Source organism: Bos indicus x Bos taurus, chromosome 28, assembly GCF_003369695.1.
Source record: "Bos indicus x Bos taurus breed Angus x Brahman F1 hybrid chromosome 28, Bos_hybrid_MaternalHap_v2.0, whole genome shotgun sequence".
Lineage (NCBI taxonomy): Eukaryota > Metazoa > Chordata > Mammalia > Artiodactyla > Bovidae > Bos > Bos indicus x Bos taurus.
The window spans coordinates 18,719,463-18,739,195 of NC_040103.1; the positions used below are offsets into that span (position 1 = coordinate 18,719,463).

At 41.3% G+C, this 19,733-nt stretch overlaps 1 protein-coding gene across 1 annotated transcript in view; it reads left to right on the top strand.

The window, feature by feature from the left end:
* The first annotated feature begins 503 nt into the window (after positions 1-503).
* LOC113885222 (talanin-like) overlaps positions 504-19,733 on the top strand; it is a 150,057-nt gene continuing 130,827 nt past the window's right edge. Inside the window, 3 exon segments of the mRNA XM_027530345.1 lie at positions 504-519; positions 2,644-2,714; positions 3,303-3,567. Of these exon segments, the coding sequence (XP_027386146.1) occupies positions 504-519; positions 2,644-2,714; positions 3,303-3,567 (352 nt within the window).

The following is a 19,733-nucleotide window of genomic DNA, read 5'->3' on the forward strand; positions in this document are numbered from 1 at the left end:
AATTTGACACAAGGGACCTCTGAAGTCATGAATGTGTTCTGCCTGTGTTTAAAACTGTGGCCCTTGGCATCGTGTATACTCAGTCAATGGTAGTAATCAGTCAGTGGCTTTAACCAGCTCAATTAAAACAAAACCTCAATAACTGACTAGGCAACTGCAAAGGTTAATGAAGCTTCACTTTGGTCAACACATTGAAACTTCTATGAATGGCATCAGCTAGAATTGTGCTGAGTGTAATCTGTTCACCAAAACTTGGAGGGCCTGACTAAGAAAGCCACAGGGCTTTAACAGCTTGACTTACCAGGCAAAAGAACAAACATTTTTAGATAAAACATACTGCAAAGAAATAATGAAATTTGTTTCAGGTTTTAAGCATGCCAATTGCAAAGATGTATATATGTGGTTTTGTGCACATCTTTCCAAGTTGCATCTTTGTCAATATAATATCATCTTGCATTGGTAAATGATTGTGTGATTTGGGTAACACTTTAGTCTCTTACAAGATGATATTCTGGAAAGGTCAGCACTGTGCCAACTCACTCACAACCTCTTCTGAGGGGATCCACCCTGCCCACACTTCCTGCCAAAGGGGCAGGCCCAGGAAGCCATGCTTAATACTCAGAGCCCTACCTCCTCTGTCCACAAATGATTGGCTGTAGCTCAGGCACCAGTACACAAACCATAGACTGGTCAGGGAGTTCTAGTTTGCCCTTGAAGATGGACGGGACCAATCAGATTCTCTCTTAGGGCCCTGAGCATGAAGAAAAATAGCCATCATTTAGTGCTAGGACCAGATGAAGTGGATATATAGCATGTTACTTAATCATAGAAATCAAAGATCCATGAACTCCTGCTGCTGAAGGCCTGGGAGCCTTCTTGAATCTAGAGTCAACTTTGAGCTCCAGGCTCTTTGAGGCCAACATTTAATACAGTTCTGGTTCTTGGATTTCCACATTCCTTCATCATCTTAAAATAAAGTGATGTAATACAATATGCTAAAGCCCTTCATCTTGAGTTGGCTTAAATGGCTATCTGTTCTTGCAAGTAAAATAGCCAAACCAAAACCAATGGGAAATTAAAACTGGGTCCCAAATGAATGCTCAGGCCACAAGGCCTTCTAAAGAAATCTCAAGAAGAAAGGCAAACTGACAATGTCTTAGCCATTACTGGGAAGGCAATAGAAACCAAAAAAAGAAAAAAGGGAACTGAAAGCCTTTAAAGACGATTTGGAAAGTTTGTGTGTGTATGCCACCTTAATGTGTATGCAGTGACTTGTAGAAGCAGCACCATGAATGGAGAAGACATAGTCTTACTGAGTTCTCTCTTATGAGCAAAACCAACCAAACTTAAAATAGACGATGAATGACTGCTGGTTATGAGACATGCTAAATGCACAGGAATCACAAATGATTGAAGCCAATTCACAAGAAAAACAGGACAATAATATTTGACGCAGCCTCAAAAGCAGGTGCTTGGTTTAGGGTGTGTCTATATGGCCCTCGTTTTTGTTTCCACTCAACTTTGGAAACTAAATGACACTGCTGTCTATTTTAAAATGGAAATGTATTGGTTCATATAGACTGTGTCTAAATAAAAGGCAGTTTCCACATAGCTCCTCAGTGGTAGCATTTCTTGTCCAAAGATATTTCATGGTTTGGGATTCAATATAATTTAGCCACTGTCTAAATATTCCAATTGATTTAGAAAGTGAATTATTATCATTTTTTATCTATGAAGACATTCCACTAGTTAAAAAAATAAACTACTTGTGAACTGAAGTTTTCACTACTTGAACGTGCTTTTCTATACCTGTATTAAATAAATTGTGTCTTCTTTCCTGGGGGAAGCAATGTGGGGAAGTAGCTAACTGATGGACTTTGGAAACTGATCAGCCTGAGTTCAAATCCAGGTTCAGTGATTTTCTTTTTTTTTTTCTTTTTTCCTAGTCTTGTGACCTTGGGCAAGTTAGTCCTGCAGTTTCTTTATCTGTCAGATAAGCATGATTATAATAATAGTACAAACTTTACAGGATGTACAAATTAAATGAATTAAGATAGATAAAGTGCTTAAACCCATGCCTGGTAGTTTATTTTCTATAAATAATCTAAAAATGTTTACTACTATTATGTGTCCAACTTTCACCAAACTCAGAAAATAAGTCATTGAGTGCATGCAAATATTGTCCTAGGAATGTACTTTTGTAATCTTGTTTAAAATTCACAATTGGAGGGTAGAAATTACTATCCCAATTTTATAGAAGTAGAATAAACCTCATTCACTGATTTGCTAAAGGTTGCCTGGTAATATATGGTAGAGCCAGTATCTGTGAATTTACATGTTAATCCAATCCACATGTTTTTTTTTATTGAGTACTGGTTACACACTGGGAACTTCCTAGGTGGCACTGGTGGTTAAAAAAAAAAACAAAAAAAAAAACCTGCCTGGCAATGAAGGAGACAGAAGAGACCTGGGTTCAATTCCTAGGTTGGGAAGATCCCCTGGAGGAGGAAATGGCAACCCACTCCAGTATTCTTGCCTGGAGAATCTCATGGACAGAGGAGCCTGGCTGGGGTACAGTCCATAGGGTCACAAAGAGTCGGGACATGACTGAAGCAAACCCCTTGCCTGGGTGCTGAAATATAGACAGGCATCAAGCAGACATAAATCCTTGCCTTCATGGAGCTAACCTTCAGTTAGAGGAGACAATCAAAAATGGGAAGAGGGGAGGAAGCAGGACTGTGTGTTGCAGGGTGGATGCAGTTCAGAATGCAGTTGTGGATATAACAGATAACCAGGGAAGGTCTCACTGAAGAGAGGATGTTTGAGGAAAGGCCTAAGAGAAGAAAGGAAACCATGGAGTAGCTAAAGGGGAAGCTTCTGGGCAGCATAAAGAGTATGTGCAAAGTCTCTGAGGCAGGAGTGTGCCTGGTATGTTCCAGGAACAGCAAAAGGTGACTGAAAGAGGAAAAAAAGAGGAAACAACAGGCAATGTGACTCAGTGGTAAAGAATCTGCCTGCTAAAGCAGGAGATGCAGGGGACACAGGTTTGATCCCTAGGTTAGGAAGATCCCCTGGAGAAGGGAATAGCAACCCACTCCAGTATTCTTGCCTGGAAAATCCCATGGACAGAGGAGCCTGGCAGGCTACAGTCCAGGGGCCCACAAAGAGTTGGACATCACTGAGAGCAAAAGCAACGATAGGAGATGAGGTAGAAGAGGGGAGGGCTTGACTGATATTGATATTTGCTTAAGAGACCCCCTCATCTCAACCATGTTTATATTAACTAGGGTTTTGCCTCCACAAAGGCAGCATATATTAAGAGGCCACTGATGGAAGAGCCCCCCCTTTGGAAAGGACATCTCCATCCTGTAGAGAGGAAAACCCAGGCCTTGTGTTAGTAGTCAGGTAGTTCGTCAGAACTGAAACTACATAACCAGCATGCCCCCGCCCAATCCCTCCACTGGCTGGAAGCAACCATGACGATGGTGCTCAGAGCCCTTGCAGAGGTGTGCTGTGGTCTCTCTGAGCTCATCACAGCACCTTCCTATGCAAGAGTTTCAATTCAAGGTCATTTTTGGTTCCTTTTCAGTAGCAGACTCAACCAGATCTATTCATGTATAGGAACAGTGCAAACACATTAATAGCCAGACCCCAGTGGGAGTTTTATTTTCCATTTCCTCCTCCCCCATATTTATTTGTTTCTTCATCTCCTCTGTGCAGTAAAGGTGACCTTGCATGACATTTTCAGATGAAACTTACAAAGGTAGGGGGAGAATGGGAGGATGTTACCCTGTGTTGGAACTACTTCTTCCCCAAACCCTTTCAGGCTCTGGAGTTGAGCTGCCTGGGTTCAAATCTGTATCACCACTCTGAAAGCTTAGCCAAAATATTCAAACTCAAAGAACCTTAGTTTCCCTATATTTAAATTGGGGGTGATGATGATAGCTGCTTAGTTAGGCTTATAGTGGGAATTAAATAAAATCATTTAATGCTATTTTAGAATTTAGTTATAATAGGAGGCTTGCCTCCCATTCCTGGAATGTTTTTCATTGCAACGAGAAGGATTTTTCAGGACACTAAGAGGCAGGTGTCCAAATGGATGTGGTTGTCTCTGCAGTTTCACTCAAAGCGTGAGTCACATATTTGCCACATGCTTCCATCTCTCTGATGAAAGTTCTATTCTTCCCCGACTGGTGGTTCCAGCCCCCCTAAGCCGATAAGCCTCCTGAGTTCTTAGAAGCAGACAGAGGTAGGCATAGCCCTCTCTCTGGTCTAGGCGAGTAACTGGTCCACTGCTTCCAATGGGCAAGGTGGTCTAACTACTTACTACCTCCCCTGGGGCCAACTCTGAGCTTTTCTTACCTTATACAGGGCACTAAGGGAAATTTTTGCAAATTCTCCCATAGAAAATTAAACAACATACAAGAGTCCTTCAAGGGAAAGCAAGAAGGTTTTGGCAAGAGAATCTTCGGGGATAAAGTTCTTCCTCCTACAGTATAATTTGAGTGAGTGAATGAAGTCACTCAGTTGTGTCCGACTCTTTGCGACCCCGTGGACTGTAGCCCACCAGGCTCCTCCGTCCATGGGATTTTCCAGGCAAGAATACTGGAGTGGGTTGCCATTTCCTTCTCCAACAGTATAATTTATCTTTGGGGAAAAAGGCACACAGAATTTGGTGGATATTATTTAATGGTCACAGCTTATTAGCCCTATGTGTTCCTACAAAAAGGAAAAAAATAACTACTTAGTTATGTCAGAAAATATTCCACACTGATATTATAGCAAACAGTAAATATTACTACTGGCCTTTAGTATATATCAGAGGGTAAATGACCTGTTAGCTACAGTGCTTTATAGGAATGGCCAAAGCAATCATCTTAGGATCAATATAATTGAAAAAAATGTGTCCTAGAATGCTTCTGTAGCTCAATGATTTAAACAAACAGAATAACATTTTCTTATTGGGTTAGATGACAAGTTTTGAATTAACTTAATATGGTTCCTGACTAAGCTTCAATAGACAGACTCCCTTTAGAGAACAATTTTAAGTTGCTTGGAACTATTATCCCACCGGCTCAGTATCAAATTGTTAAATGATATTGACACAAATCCCTGAATGCAATTAATAAAAAGCCATAGGAAGGATTTTATACAAGTAAGAAGCTTGGAGCTACATGGATAATTACCCCTAACTTATCTCAGTTTTGAATTCAGATTGAGATATGCCAGAATTTTTTGAAGAATACACCACAGACCAAAAGAGCCAGTTTAAAGATAGAAACCCACAAGTTCTACTCTTCATTCTATCCCCAAAGACATGTCCACCAAAAGATGAACCTGGAGGAATCAGTCTCCCTGACTTAAGACTATACTACAAGTATAGTCTTATAGTCTTGTATCTTATAGTATATACTACAAGTATATACTATACTACAAAGCTACAGTCATCAAAACAGTACGATACTGGCAAAAAAATAGAAATTAGATCAATGGAACAGGATTAAAAACCCAAAAATAAGACCATGCACCTATGGTCAATTAATCTATGACAAAGGAGGAAACATTACACAATGTTGGAAAGACGGTCTCTTCAACAAGTGATGCTGGGAAAAACTGGACAGTCTAATATCGTCATTAGATCATTCTTTAACTCCACACATAAAAATATGCTCAAAATGGATTAAAGACCTAAATGTGAGACCAGACACTGTAAAACTCCTAGAGGAAAACATAAGCAAAACACTCCCTGGCATAAGTCACAGCAATATCTTTCTTGATCCATCTCCCAGAATAAAGGGCATAAAAACAAAAACAAACAAATGGGACCAACTTAAACTCAAAAGCTTTTGCACAGCAAAGGAAACAATAAACAAAATGAAAAGACAATCCACAGATTAGGAGAAAATATTTGTAAATAATGTGACCAATAAGAGATTAGTCTCCAAAATTTACAAACAGCTTATGATGTTTAACAGCATCAAAACAAACAACCCACTCAAAAAATGGGCAGGAGACCTAAATAGACATTTCTTCAAAGAGACAAACAGATGGCTAATAAGCACATGAAATTATGTTCAACATTGCTAATTACTAGAGAAATGCAAACCAAAACTATAATGTGATATCACCTCACACCAGCCAGAATGGCTATCACTGAAAAATTCATAAACAATAAATGCTGGCAAGGTGTGGAGAGGCTGTAATTGTGACCTGTAAATTTACACTGTAAACTGGTACAGCCACTATGTAGAACAGTACAGAGTTTCCTTAAAAACTAAAAATAGAGCTACTGTATGACCCTGCAATCCCACTCTTGGGCATATATCCAGAGAAAAACATAATCTGAAAGGATACATGGATCCCAATGTTCACTGCAGCACAGTTTACAATACCCAAGACATGGAAGCAACCTAAATGTCCATCAGCAGAGGAATAAAGAAGATGTGGTACATATATACAATGGAATATTACTCAATCATTAAAAAGAATGAAATAATGCCACTTGCAACAATATGGATGGATCTAGAGAGTGCTGAACTGAATGAAGTAAGTCAGAGAAGAAGAAATATCATATGACATCGCTTATATGTGGAATCTAAAAAGAAATGATATAGTTGAACTTACTTATAAAACAGAGACTCACAGGCTTAGAGAACAAACTTATGGTTGCCAGGGGAAAGGATAGTTAGGGATTTGGGGATGGACATGTACATACTGATACATTTAAAATGGATAACCAACAAGGACCTACTATGTAGCACATGGAACTCTGCTCAATGTTATGTGGCAGCCTGGAGGAGAGAGGGGTTTGAGGGGACAATGGATCTACGTGTATGTATGGCTGAGTCCCTTCACTGTTCACCGGAAAATTTCACAATGTTGTTAATAGGCTATACTCCAGTAAAAAATAAAAGTTCAATAAAATAAAATATTGAAAAAAAGAATGTATCACAGACCAAAGGAGCCTGGTTTAAAGACAGAAACCCAACAATTCCACTCCTTGTTCTGTACCCAAAGACATGTCCACCAAAAGACATGTGCATGAATATTCATAGCAGCTTTATTCATAATAGTCTAAAGTTGAAAACAACTGAATATCAGACAATGGTAGAATGGATCAATTGTAACATATATATACACACATATATATATGTGTATATACATATATACACACACATATATATGTGTATATACATATATACACACACATATATGTATTCAATGAAATACTACTCAACAATTAAACATATAATTTAAAATATATATTTTATTTATTCTTTATTTGATTGTACCAGGTCTTAGTTGTGGCATGTGGGATCTAATTCACAGACCAGGGATCAAACCCGTGCCCCCTGCAATGGACCACAATCTTAGCCACTAGACCACCAAGGAAGTCATTACAGATAAAAAAAAAAATATATATATATATATATATATACACACACATATATATCTATATATCTATATACACATATATATATATGTATATATATATATATACGGCTACACACAGTAACATGATTGAATACCAAAACATGTTGAGAAAAAGAAGCCAGACAAAAACATACCAACTGTATGATTTCCCTGACATAAAATTTTGAAGCAGACAAAACTAATCTTTGATGATATAAATTAGAAGAGTGATTAACCTGGCCAAGTTGGGGAAGGGGAAGAAGGGGGGTTATAGATTCAGAAGGGTACAAAGGAGCCTACTGGATGCTGGGATATTCTGGATCTTCATCTGGGTGGTGGTTCCATGAGTGTATACTTATGAAAATCTCACCATCTGCACATGTAGTATTTGTGCAGTTTACTCTGTGTAAGTTATATCTCAGTTTAAAAAAGAAAAAAGAAACAAAATTAAAAAGAGCCAAACAGGATCTGTATTATCTTGGTGGCTTTTGTAAGACTCTGAGATCACAAGCTCAAGACCATGACCTTGTGGAAGAGAACATGCGAATCACATGCAGACAGATTTATCCCAGTATACTACTTTATATTCATTCATCATGAACCAGCACTGAGACCTCTGCATTAGGGGCAGCGTGCTAGCTGCTGGTAATGCAGCAGGGAACGAGACTATTGTGCTCCCACTCTGTGAGAGGAGACAACACTCAGAAAGAAACTATACACAGAATTCTATAATTTTGAAACGTGACAGACTATAAGAAGAAAACCATAGAAGAGCTCTTCTATGAGAAAGATAAGAAGTGGGCCTGATTTTGTTCCATTGGAAAAGCTTCCTAGAGGAAATTACATACGAACAAAGATGTGAAAGTTGAGTAGAAGTCAGAAGAATGGGGGTGAGGGGAGGGAAGGGGAGAGGGACAGGGAGGACAGAGAAGAGGAGGGGAGGGGAAGAGGGATGAAGGAAAGATGGACAAAGGCCTTGAATTCAGGGATCCAAGATTCTGGGAGACTTCTAGCGAGGCTAAAGTGTAATAAGCTGGGGGGAGAAGATGGAAATTAAGTTGATGGGGGAGGGCTAGACTGGGGCCAGGATGTGGAGTGCTTTCCAGGCTAAGATTAGGATTTAGATCAGATGACAAGTATAATTTAAAGAATCAATGAGTTTTAAGGATTTAAAATAAATTTTGATTTGCACTTTGATAACTGGTTTCTAAGAAGAGTATAAACTAAAAAGAAATAAGAATAGAGTCAAAAGAACCAGGTAAAACTATTGAAATAACCTAGGAAATAGAGGACAACTTGAATTGGAACAGTGGCAATGGAAGTGGAGAGAGGTATCAATAGATGGAAATGAACCAGTTTTTCCAAACTTACTTATCTTCTGGTCTTCTGGTGACCTTTCTCTCTTCTAAAACACACACACACACACTCCTAGTAGACTCTTAACACTCACCCACTAGATCCTGACTGTGAAGGTACTGCAATAATGGTGATGAAGACACAGTACGCAGAACTTAAGAATTCCAACGTATAACTTACCTCGAGAAAAGGAAATCAGGAGTAAATGCTAACGTTTACTCAGCATCACCTATGTGCCAGGCATTGTGCTAGGTACTTTCATATATGTTGGCTTGTATACTGCAATGGAATATTTGTATTCCCCCAAAATTCATAATCTCCAATGTGATGGTATTAGGTGATGGGGCCTCTGGGAGGTGACTGGGTCATGAAAGTGGAGTTATGAATGGGATTAGTTCCCTTATACAAGAGACCCTCCACCATGTTGAGAGCACAGCAAGAAGATGGTTGTCTATGAACTAGGAAGCAGATTCTCAACCAGCCTACAGGACTGTGCATATAAATTTATGTTGTTTATAAGCCACTCACTCAGTCTAAGATACTTTTGTTATAGCGGCCTGAACAGACTAAGGTATAGCCTGAACTGGGTATTATTATTACTCCTATTTTAATAGGCAAGAAAACTGCACTGTGAAGAAGTCAAATAACTATCTTATTGCAGTCTCACAGCTGTTTTAAATGGCAGAGATGATAGGATTTGATAGGATATGATTCCAGAAACCATGTTATTTCCACTATACTCAGCAGATGACCCTTTTATCAAAAATGTATGTCATTTTAATGACATCAGGAAAACTAATCCAAAGAAATGACTCCCTAATGGTGAAATTTTGGACTTTAAAACACCTGGATGAAGACATCAGTCTTCAGAGCCTCTGGGAACACAGCACTCACTATAGGCAACCCCTTCTGGTCTGACTGTGACGAGTCCCAAGCCCAGCTCTCTGCACAAGATCATATGCACCAGTGACATCTGAGAGCAACCACAAAGGGGTGGAGGTGCCCCACAGCCTCCAAAAGCAGTGACAGCAAAGCTGAGTTCAGCTCAACTTTGCATGGGCAGATACAGCCTTGAATAACTCCAAGGTATCTTACATTGAGTTTCACTACAAGTCAGATCTGATTTAGCTCCTGCCTCCAGAAACAACACCAGACTGTGTGGCAAGGGAAAGAGAAAGGGTGTGAGAGGCTCACCAATCCTGCTTTGATGGTGACTTTGCCCAATCACCAGGAACAAATTTCTTTGGGGCAGCCATGTGATCAGAGAGCCTGGGGGAAACGGCTGTAGGACCTTGGATTTGATCAGAGGAGCAGAGCTGCTGTGAGTGATGCAGAAATAAAGATTTGTTATAAAGATTACAATTTGCACAGCTGTGGGAGCTGGTGGACTCAGCGGCAGGCAGGCTGTTGTCTCTGCATCCGGTGGGGAGCTGAAGTCGCTGTGAGTCAGCAGCTTTGATAATCAGGAAGGAATGCAGCACCTAAAGTGGGGCAAGCAACATAAACTGGAAGCGTGGGAAACACTAGAACCAATGAGCAAAGGGCCAGAAACCATGGTTGTCTCTTATTACCTCCAAATTAGACAACACAGGGGACCTGCAAAAGCTGGCACCTTCTCCATGGAACTGCAAACACAGCAAGCTTGCAGCTCAGAGAATCTGAAGGAGGAGACTGTGTGGGAGCCGAAGGAACTGCAGGCCCAGGTGCTGCTCCATGCCAGTAGGATGAGCCATTAGATCAACATGAGCTAAGGTGGCTTCCCTGGCACCCTACACCAATCTGCAGAGTTGTGGCTACTTCACTTCTGACTTCCCCATCTCAAGAAAATTCCTCTGTGGCCAGCCCTGACCTGGTTCCATACAGGGAAGAGGATTCTGGGAAATACTATCATTTTAGCTAAGTCAACACAGTTCAAAGCCTCATCAAGGGGAGAACTCTAGAGACAAGTAATTAGATAAACTAAAGGTTTTATGATATGTGTGGAATGGAAAAGTAATTCCTGTGAAAACCAATGGTGCAATCCTGGCCAGGTCCTTCCACAAGACACACTTAAAATTCATACTTGGAATGGGTTAGAATCAATTAAAAAACTATTAATGAGTGCTGCTGACGTGCAAGGCACTGTCCTCAGTATCACCATTTACTCTTGTTTTATACATTCATATATGTTTGCCACTTTAAGAAGTATTTCAAACATACCTGAATGTATAAAGTAAGAGTGAATGCCCTACATGGCTTGACGCTGCAATATATACAAAACTGTGTGCATATATTAAAAAAATAGTCCCTCATGTTGATTATAAGCATTAAAAGAGATCATGTATGTGAGGCACTAGCACAGAACAAGTACTCAGTGAATGGAAATGGTAGTCATTTTTATTTTATCACCTTCATCATCATCCTCGTCATCAACATCACTGTTCCTTTTTAGACCCAGAGCCTCTCTGAGTAAGCATGTGACGTTAGCACCACAGACCCACTAATAGTCAAAATACATGTGAGTGTCCAACCCCTTAATGATCAGCAGTTTGAAAAAGCTAACTTCCTCCAGGTACTTATTTGTTCATTCAATAAATAGTGAATCTTAACCCTACTGTGCAAGACACATGTAACCCAAACATGATATATCATTCTTAAATGATAAGTGCAAACAGTGCCCACAGGAGTTGAAATTCAGGTCAACAAATATGTTCTGGGACTTCATAGAGGGTTTGGCAGGAGAGAAATACCACTGTGGTTCACAGTGGTCAAGGTGTCATAGAGCAAGTAGCATCAGGGTTCATTGTGACAAATAGGTGGTGTTCACACAATTAGGCAGGAGAGCTAGCTCCTAAAGCTGGGTCCAAGGTGAGCACTGGATTGGAGGCTGCAAAACCCCTGGTATGGTCAGAAGGGAGTGAGGAGAGAAGAGGGTTTGTCAGGGAATCAATAGGTCAAGAAGCAGATTGTGTATTGCTCTGAGTGCCATGATCAGGAATCCAGATTCTGTCTGGTAGGCAGCAGAGAGTTAGTGAAGCCCATACAGAGAAGGGGCACAACCAAAGCCAAGTTTCAGGAAAACTAGCACAGTGAGTCTATGGACGGTACTAAATTGGAAGAGACTGTAGAAAGGAAGGCCAATTGGAAATCTTGGGACAGAAATTCAGGAAGTACAGAGAGGTCTGAACTGAGACAATGAGAGTACAAAGAGGAATGAAAGAAGTATTCAAAAGAAAGAAGCACTAGTTCATGGTAGCTGCTTGTACATAAGGAGCAAACAGAGATGCTAAGGATGAGCCAAGGTTCCAAGCCTAGGCAGTATGAAGAAAAACAAGAAAGCTGTGGGCAAGGAGTGAAAAAGAGAAAAGAGGCTGTGATCCACGTGGCGATTCAGTGAGCACCACTAAAGACACAGGACCAGGAGGAGAGGCTAGAGGTAAAGGTCTTGGATAAGCTCCCTGTATGCTCCCTGAGAACAGAGTGGATGAACATGAGAGAAGGACTGACCGAACTCGGGGAGCACCTAAACTCAGGGAGTGACAAGGAGTACCAGAGAAAGCACAGGCAGGAACCTAGCCTCCTAAATCTAAAGAAAGCATCCATTTCCCATTTGCTGATGGGAAATAGCAAAGACCTCCAAATCTCAATAATCCTTCAAGATACAAAGATGCTCATTTCTATAAGAGAAGAATCATTCTGCAGACCTGCCCAATGGCTGAAGACAAGAGACAACGTAGTCTATCTGAGAGAACAGAAACAGTCATTCACTCATAAAAAGGAGATAGTGTCCACATTCTGGTCAGGATGGCTACAGTCAGGGGCCCTCAGGAATAAGATGGCACATTCAAAGGGCCGAAAAGTAGTGAAGAAGAGACTGTTTATAGAGACAAGGCATTAGGATCAGTCACAGTGGTAACTGTTATCCTCCTCAACCTAGAGAGGAGGAGAGGTGTTACCTGGAGTCCAGTGAGGGCTAAAGGAGTGGAAGAGATGTCCAGTCAGAGCTGTGGCTGTAGGGGAACAGAGCTACTACTGAACATTTAATGGCCAAGGAGAGAGCAAGAGGCATAAATACCCCCAATCTTTCTCCCCTCCTACCTTCTCATTTCTGACTCCTCATCGGTCAAACTCAAACCAAAGCCACAAGATAAGGAAGGTCTAGTTAATGCAACCTGTAGCATTCAATCTCCCAGAACACAGAGCAGAACAGAAAAGGGTAGAAGACAGCTCTTGGGGAGAAAATGGAGAATCATTAGAACATTTTTGCCCATTATAGTTGCTTAATTAAATATTATCTGCTGAGCAGAAGTAGAAATAATTACTTTTATCATTAATAATACACATTTGTACATTTTCTGCTTCATAAAATGTTTTCACATAGGTTATCCCTTTTGAGCCACACAGTATCCCTGTGAAGTAGATAAGACCATGTTCTTCAAGTCTATTTAACTCTGAAGCCCAGAGAAATTAGATGATTTATTCAAAGTTACAGTCACAGGGTGAGTGAACTGTGATGCTCCTATCAGAAACAAAGCCCTCTGAATCCTAATCCAGTGGTCCTCCCAAGGTGTGAAATTAATTTACCTGGGAAGATGCTCCTGCCATGAAAGGCATCAGGACATAGCTGTCCCCAGTATGGCATGCCTTGTGGCCCTGGCCTGGTTGCATATCAGGGCCTTCTGGAGTTGTTTTCAATAAGCAAATATTCCTGACACTTCAATTATCCCAATCCAAACAATGAACACACTGTGCAAAAAGCTTCATAAATTTCATTCAGTTGGATGCAGTGAGAATAATATAAGTCAAAGCTTTGTGTGTATTCCCTCAAAAAAATGACCTAACAAAACAGAGATTGTTGTAATGGAAACATCTAGGCCAGAAAAAAAATAAAGGCAACACAGACTCTGTGTTTCAGGAACCTGGCTCTGATTCTTTCAACTCATCACCGTGTCTCAGCCAAGAAACATGTCTTCTGTCAAGAACCCTGTGCTTTCCATTTTCCTACAAATTAAAGTAAGGCCTTCTTACATAGGAATGACTCCAAAACTGTGTTTGATAGAGTGTTTTTGTTAACTTTCCTATGTTTGCTGTCTTGTCATTTTCACATATACCCTCTCAAGCAACTCCCTCTACCCACACTGTTATGGAATGGCCTGGGTCCCCTAATAAAGATATGTTGATGTTCTAATGCCCAGTGCTTCAGAATGTGACCTCATTTAGAAATCAGGTCCATACAGAGTCAATCAAGTTTATAATGAGGTCATCAGAATGGGCCTTAATTCAGTATGGCCAGTGTCCTTTTAAAGTGGGAAATCTGGAAACAAAGACAAACACCCAGAGAGAGAAAATGATATGAAAATACAGGGAGAAAATGGCTATCTGCAAGTCAAGGAATTTCTGAGGCCACCAGAAACTAGGAGAGAGGCTGGGGGCAGAGCCTTCCCTAGTACTATCAGAATGTGTACACACTTTTACACTCAAGATGAAGCCAGGAAAATGCTGGCTATTTTCTTGGCAAAACTCAAGGTTTTATAGAAATATATCCAAAGAAAATGTTAGGAAATGTTGTATAGATTAAATATTGCTTCTTTCTTCCACCTCTTGAGAAGAGTTCTAGTGACATTAGTCACTAAAGTCTGAGATGTTGAGACCTAAATTAATTAGGACACTTTTGGTTATAAGTAAGAGAAAAATCCGTGGCTTCCTTGGTGGCTCAGTGGTAAAGAATCTGCCTGAAATGCAGGAGACCACCTGCAATGCAGGAAACTCAGGTTTGATACTTGGGTCAGGAAGATCCCCTGCAGAAAGAAATGGTAACCCACTCCAGTATTTCTGCTTGGGAAATCCCATGGACAGAGGAACCTGGCAAGATATAGTCCATAGGGTCACAAGAGTCAGACACTCTTTCGTGACTAAAGCACCAGCAAGAGAAAATCCATACCAAAGTGGTTTAAACAATAAAGGCGACTTCTTGGCTCCCATACCTGAAAATGCAGCTGTAGTCTGGGCTTTCCATATGGTTTGACCAAGGCTCTAGACTATGTGATTCTTTCAATCTTGCCTCTTCTGTGTACTGATTCCATCCTCAGGATGGTTTCCTTCACGCTAGCAAAATGATTGCAAAGGTTTGCAATATAAACCCACTACTCTCCAGAAGAAGAATGTTTCTACGTTGGAGAATCCCCAGCAAAAGTACTACACATACTGTTGATGATACCATCCCTAACCGATTGTAGGGGAAAGCCAAGTGTTGACTGTCTTATGCTTGACATATGTGGTCCAATCACTGGCAAGAGGTCTGGGATTTCCTGAAGGTTTAGATCATTATAGCTTACTTCTCAAGTCAGAGGTGAATGATCAAACAACCAAGCTGCTCCTGGATGGGATACAAGGAAAGTGGGTACTGAGGAGTCACCACAATGTCCAGCCCAGGACTAAACCTAACCTTTGCACACATCAACTTTAACATAAAACTTTACCATATCAACATTGTGAAAATCTGACTTCTGGAAAAACATGAACTTGTGCTAAAAACCATCTGCTAGAATCTGATATCCATAATATGAAGGTTTCCTTTCATATCTTAGGAGGAATTGTGAGTAGAAGAGGTGAGATTGTTTATCAATCACTGTTCTAGTTACTATGGCTACATAAAATTTATCTCAAAATTTAGTGTCTTAAAACAACAATGACTGTTTATTTCCTCTCATGGTTTCTGTGGATTAGAAATTCAGGTCCAGCTTAATTGGGCATATCTGGCTCAATGTCTCTCCTGTGACTGTGGCTGTAAGACAACTGTGGCTGAGATAATCTCAAAGCCTTCTTTGCTCACCCAAAAGGCACCTGATCTGGAACAACTCCAATAGCTGAGGCTCCTTGGCTATTTCTCTCTGTTCCTATGTCGTCTCTTAATGTGATCTCTCCAGAGTGGTAGCTTCAGGGTGAGGCTCCCAAGGTGTGTGTGTGTGTACATATTCATATACAAAAAGAGACAGACAGAGATAGAGTAACAGGCAGACCCATATGACATAGCCTTGGAAGCCAGAAGCTTCACTTCTGCAGCACTGTGCTCATCAAGGCAGTCATAAAACACCCCCTTCATTTCTGCAGCATTGCCTTCATCAAGGCAGTCGTAAAGTCCAAGGGAAGGGGAAGTAGACTCCAGCCCTTAAGAGGGAATAGCAAGCTTCTTGAAAAGCATATGGGACCAGAAAATTTCTGTGTCTGTGTATGGAAAATACAATCTGCTACAGTCAGAGCATTTGTATACCACCCAGTGTTCCAAGTGCACCACAAATATCAACTCATCGAATGGACTGGGTATTCGGGTATTTGTCTTTCTTTTCCAGATGGCAGACACTGTCTGTGCCCCACCCATGTCTCCTTGGTCCTCACCATCTCAGCATCTACCAACTCAACCTCCAAACGCCAAAATTTGACCTGAGAGCTTCTACTCTCCTCTGGAGTCTGCTGTGTTCTGGCATGCCAGATGAGTTGGGGGATAAATATCCACGAGGAGCAGCCGTCAGCTAGTAACTGGCAGGAGCTGGTGTACAAATTCTCTGCGGCTCCCTTGGTAGCAGGGTGGGGATTTAATTCTGAGGCATGTGTTCTACCCTGATCCCTGGAGTTCTGCAAGGGGATTAACTCCAGTGGCCCACAGTGGCAACCTGCTTGATAACACAAACTGAACAACTGTCTTCCTTTCCCTGTTGGCCTCCCACCACCATATAGGTGTTTCCTGCACCTCCCAAATAAACTACTTAGATCTGAAGCTTTCTTTGGGGACCCAAACTTATAATTTAACTGGCCCAAGCTCACTCAGCTAGGGTTTTGAACTCAAATTACAACTTCAGGTAGCTTTGAGAAGCCATTTCTTAGTTCTTTCAACTGTGTGACATTGGAGAAAATGCAGTGTTGAAGAGAATAATGAGCCCTGGGAGAAGAGTCAGCTACTTGATCTTACACATAGAATGCTTCAAGGTTACGTCCACCAAATATTTATTGAGCTTCTACTGTGACTGAGCATTGGGCTAAATCCTAGGGAACCTCACTTCTCTGATTCTGGGATGCACATAAAAATTCCTGGCCAGTTTCCCTTGCAAGGCTGTGATGGAAATTGTAGTGAGAGTTTCAGATGAGACTCTTTTTGGTAGCACTTTTTTGGGACTTCAGTATGAACCATTAGGAAAGGGACTAGAGTGGTTATATTAGTCAGTTGGGCTACCACAACAAAATGCCACAATCTGGGTCACTTAAACATCAGAAACTGTTTTTCTCTTAGAGTTTTGAAAGGTAGAAAATCCAGTATCAATGTGCCAGCCAATTCAGTTTCTGGTAAAGGATATCTTTCTGGCTTGTAGGTAGCTGGCTTCTTGCTGTGTCCCTACTGTTGGGGATGAAGGAAGCAGAAGGGGAAGAGAGACAGAGATAGAGAGGGAGAAAGAAAGAGGCAGAGACACAAAGAAAAAGAGAGGCAGAGAGAGACAGAGAGCACCAGCAGTTGTCTGTTCTTTTAAGGACACTAATCTATCAGATCAGGGCCCCTCTCTTATGGCCTCATTTAGCCTTAGTTACTTCCTTATAGAGGGCTTCCCAAGTGGCTCAGTGGTAAAGAATCTGCCTGCCAATGCAGGAGACACAGGCTTGATCCCTGGGTTGGGAAGACCCCTGGAGAGGGACATAGTAACCCACTCCAGTATTCTTGCTGAAAATCCCATGGATAGAGGAGACTGGTGGGTTATAGTTCTTGGGTTGCAAAGAGTTGGATACGACTTAGCAACTGATCATGCATGCACACACACACACACACTTCGTTTATCTCCAAACATAGTCACATTGGCGTTTAGGGCTTCAGCATATAAATTTTGTAGCGACATAATTCAGTTCATAGAAATGAAATTCTGGTACAGGTTACTAGAGGGGTGCACATCTTTTAAAGCAGTTTTATTTTGTTTAGTTGGCACTTATCCAAGCAAGTTGAAAGAGGAGGTGCTTTTGACTTCAAAGGATAGTTTTAAAATATAAAAGGTATACATATTTTGTGATCAGATGACCCAGGTCTCCATCTCAAGGATGCCCTTTCAGAGGCCTCCCAGGACCATTCATCCTGCCCCATCTGCAGGACAGTGCAGTCTCTAAGTGCCTTCATTAAATCATCCCCCATATTTTCTTTGAGCCCAGTGTTTTCATGGGAGCGTGCTGTCTGGTTTTCTGGACTTCTGAGTGGTGTCTGTGTGATGAAAATGATCTAGATTAGCATGCTGCTTTGGCCAAATAGCTGGATTTCACAGGAGGTGATTCAATCTGCATAATCTTGGGCTTTAAACAAGAAACTGCAAATGATGAATCTAATTGTCCTCCCTTTTCTCTCTTCACAGGCTAATCAACAATAATTGACTTTATACTGACTGAATATTTTTTAGGTCTTAGGCATTGTGCATAAGTTTTTCCTGGGACTCTGCCTTCAAGCAGCTAACAGAATTAGAAGAAAAGCACTAGGAAAGCAGGGTGACCAGGCCATTGGAGCAGACCTGTGGATGCTCAGCCTATCTTCGCTTGGCTTCACCTGGGAGAGACCCTTTATCACATTCTGTCAACTTCTCACTCAGGTGTTTGAATTGCACTTGTTTTCTGCCTGAGGTTTTGCTCTGGCACCCCTGGGGGCAACCGTCAGTCAACAGTGGGTGAGAGTGGGTAGATCAATGCCCAGGCTCCCATACTCCAGGGGAGGGTGCTAAGGCAGACAACAGTTTTCTGGAGAGTCCTCAGAAGTAGAATACTCCAGTGGTAACCCACATTTTCCTTCTCTCCCTCTTTGTCTCATCTTCTGCATTGTGTCATCTGTGGTTTTAGGATTCATTTCCCAAACAAATTCCCTGCACCCAAACCTTTGTCTAACCACCTTCTTTGGGGGAACTCAAACTAAGAGAGTCATTTATTGTGGCCAGCAAATATCCAGCACATGGGCCGCATTTCCACTCCAGAGTTCTTGACAGACATGCATATCAACCATGGCTTCTTCCCATTGGATCTGGAAAATGTCTTAGATTTCTTCTCTGAGCAGCCACTGGGAATTGACCAGTACTGGAATGTGGGATGAAATCCACTTCCCATCCTGGACATAAACAATAAATGATTAAAAAAAGCAGTAGTCAATAAATGCTTTAGGAGTTTAGAGGCAGGAGAGGTAGATTTTGGTGGGCTGGAGATGGGAGAAAGTATTCACAAAAGTAAGACTTGTACTGGGCCTGGAAGGACTGTTACCATCTTGGTAGAGCTTCCTGGATAGTGAGTAACAGCGCAGAGAGGGGAATGTGCCAGGGATGTTCAGAGAGGGCAGAATTTACATTGACTCTGGCAGGTAGATTATGTTGAAGGATCTCAAGGATTTTTTTTTTCCTTGTGACAAAACAAGTGTAGGTTTTAGTTTCTTGACCTAATTCTGGTGATTCTGACCTTCACCCAGCTTCATCCATTCATCACCCTGTATCAACTTTGAAGCTGCTCTCTCCACAGTTTTGAACTCTGAATGCTGTTTTTCATTTTTTCCTCCCTGTGCTCTCCTTCACAGCTCTCATCTCCTATCTACACCTACAACGATGGACACAAGCCATGAAGATGGTTCAGTAATTTCTGTTATCCCTCATTTCAGTTACCAGATGGACATTTTCAACTGACTGTCTCAACAGCATCTCAAAGTCAACACGCCCAAAGTCAAATTCATCTTTACCAACAAAACAAGCTGGTGTTCTGCTTCCCTGATTTTCTGAAGGACAACACCATTCCGCCATCAACCCCACTTGCAAAAGCCTGGAGAGAAGGAAAGAAAACTAATCCAAACAGGATGGCAGGCACCACACTGGGTATTTTCTTTCACATCTTGCCTCATTTAATCCTCACAATATGCAAGCAGGTTCAGTTTAGTTCAGTTCAGTCGCTCAGTCATGTCCGACTCTTGCAACCCCATGGACTGCAGCATGCCA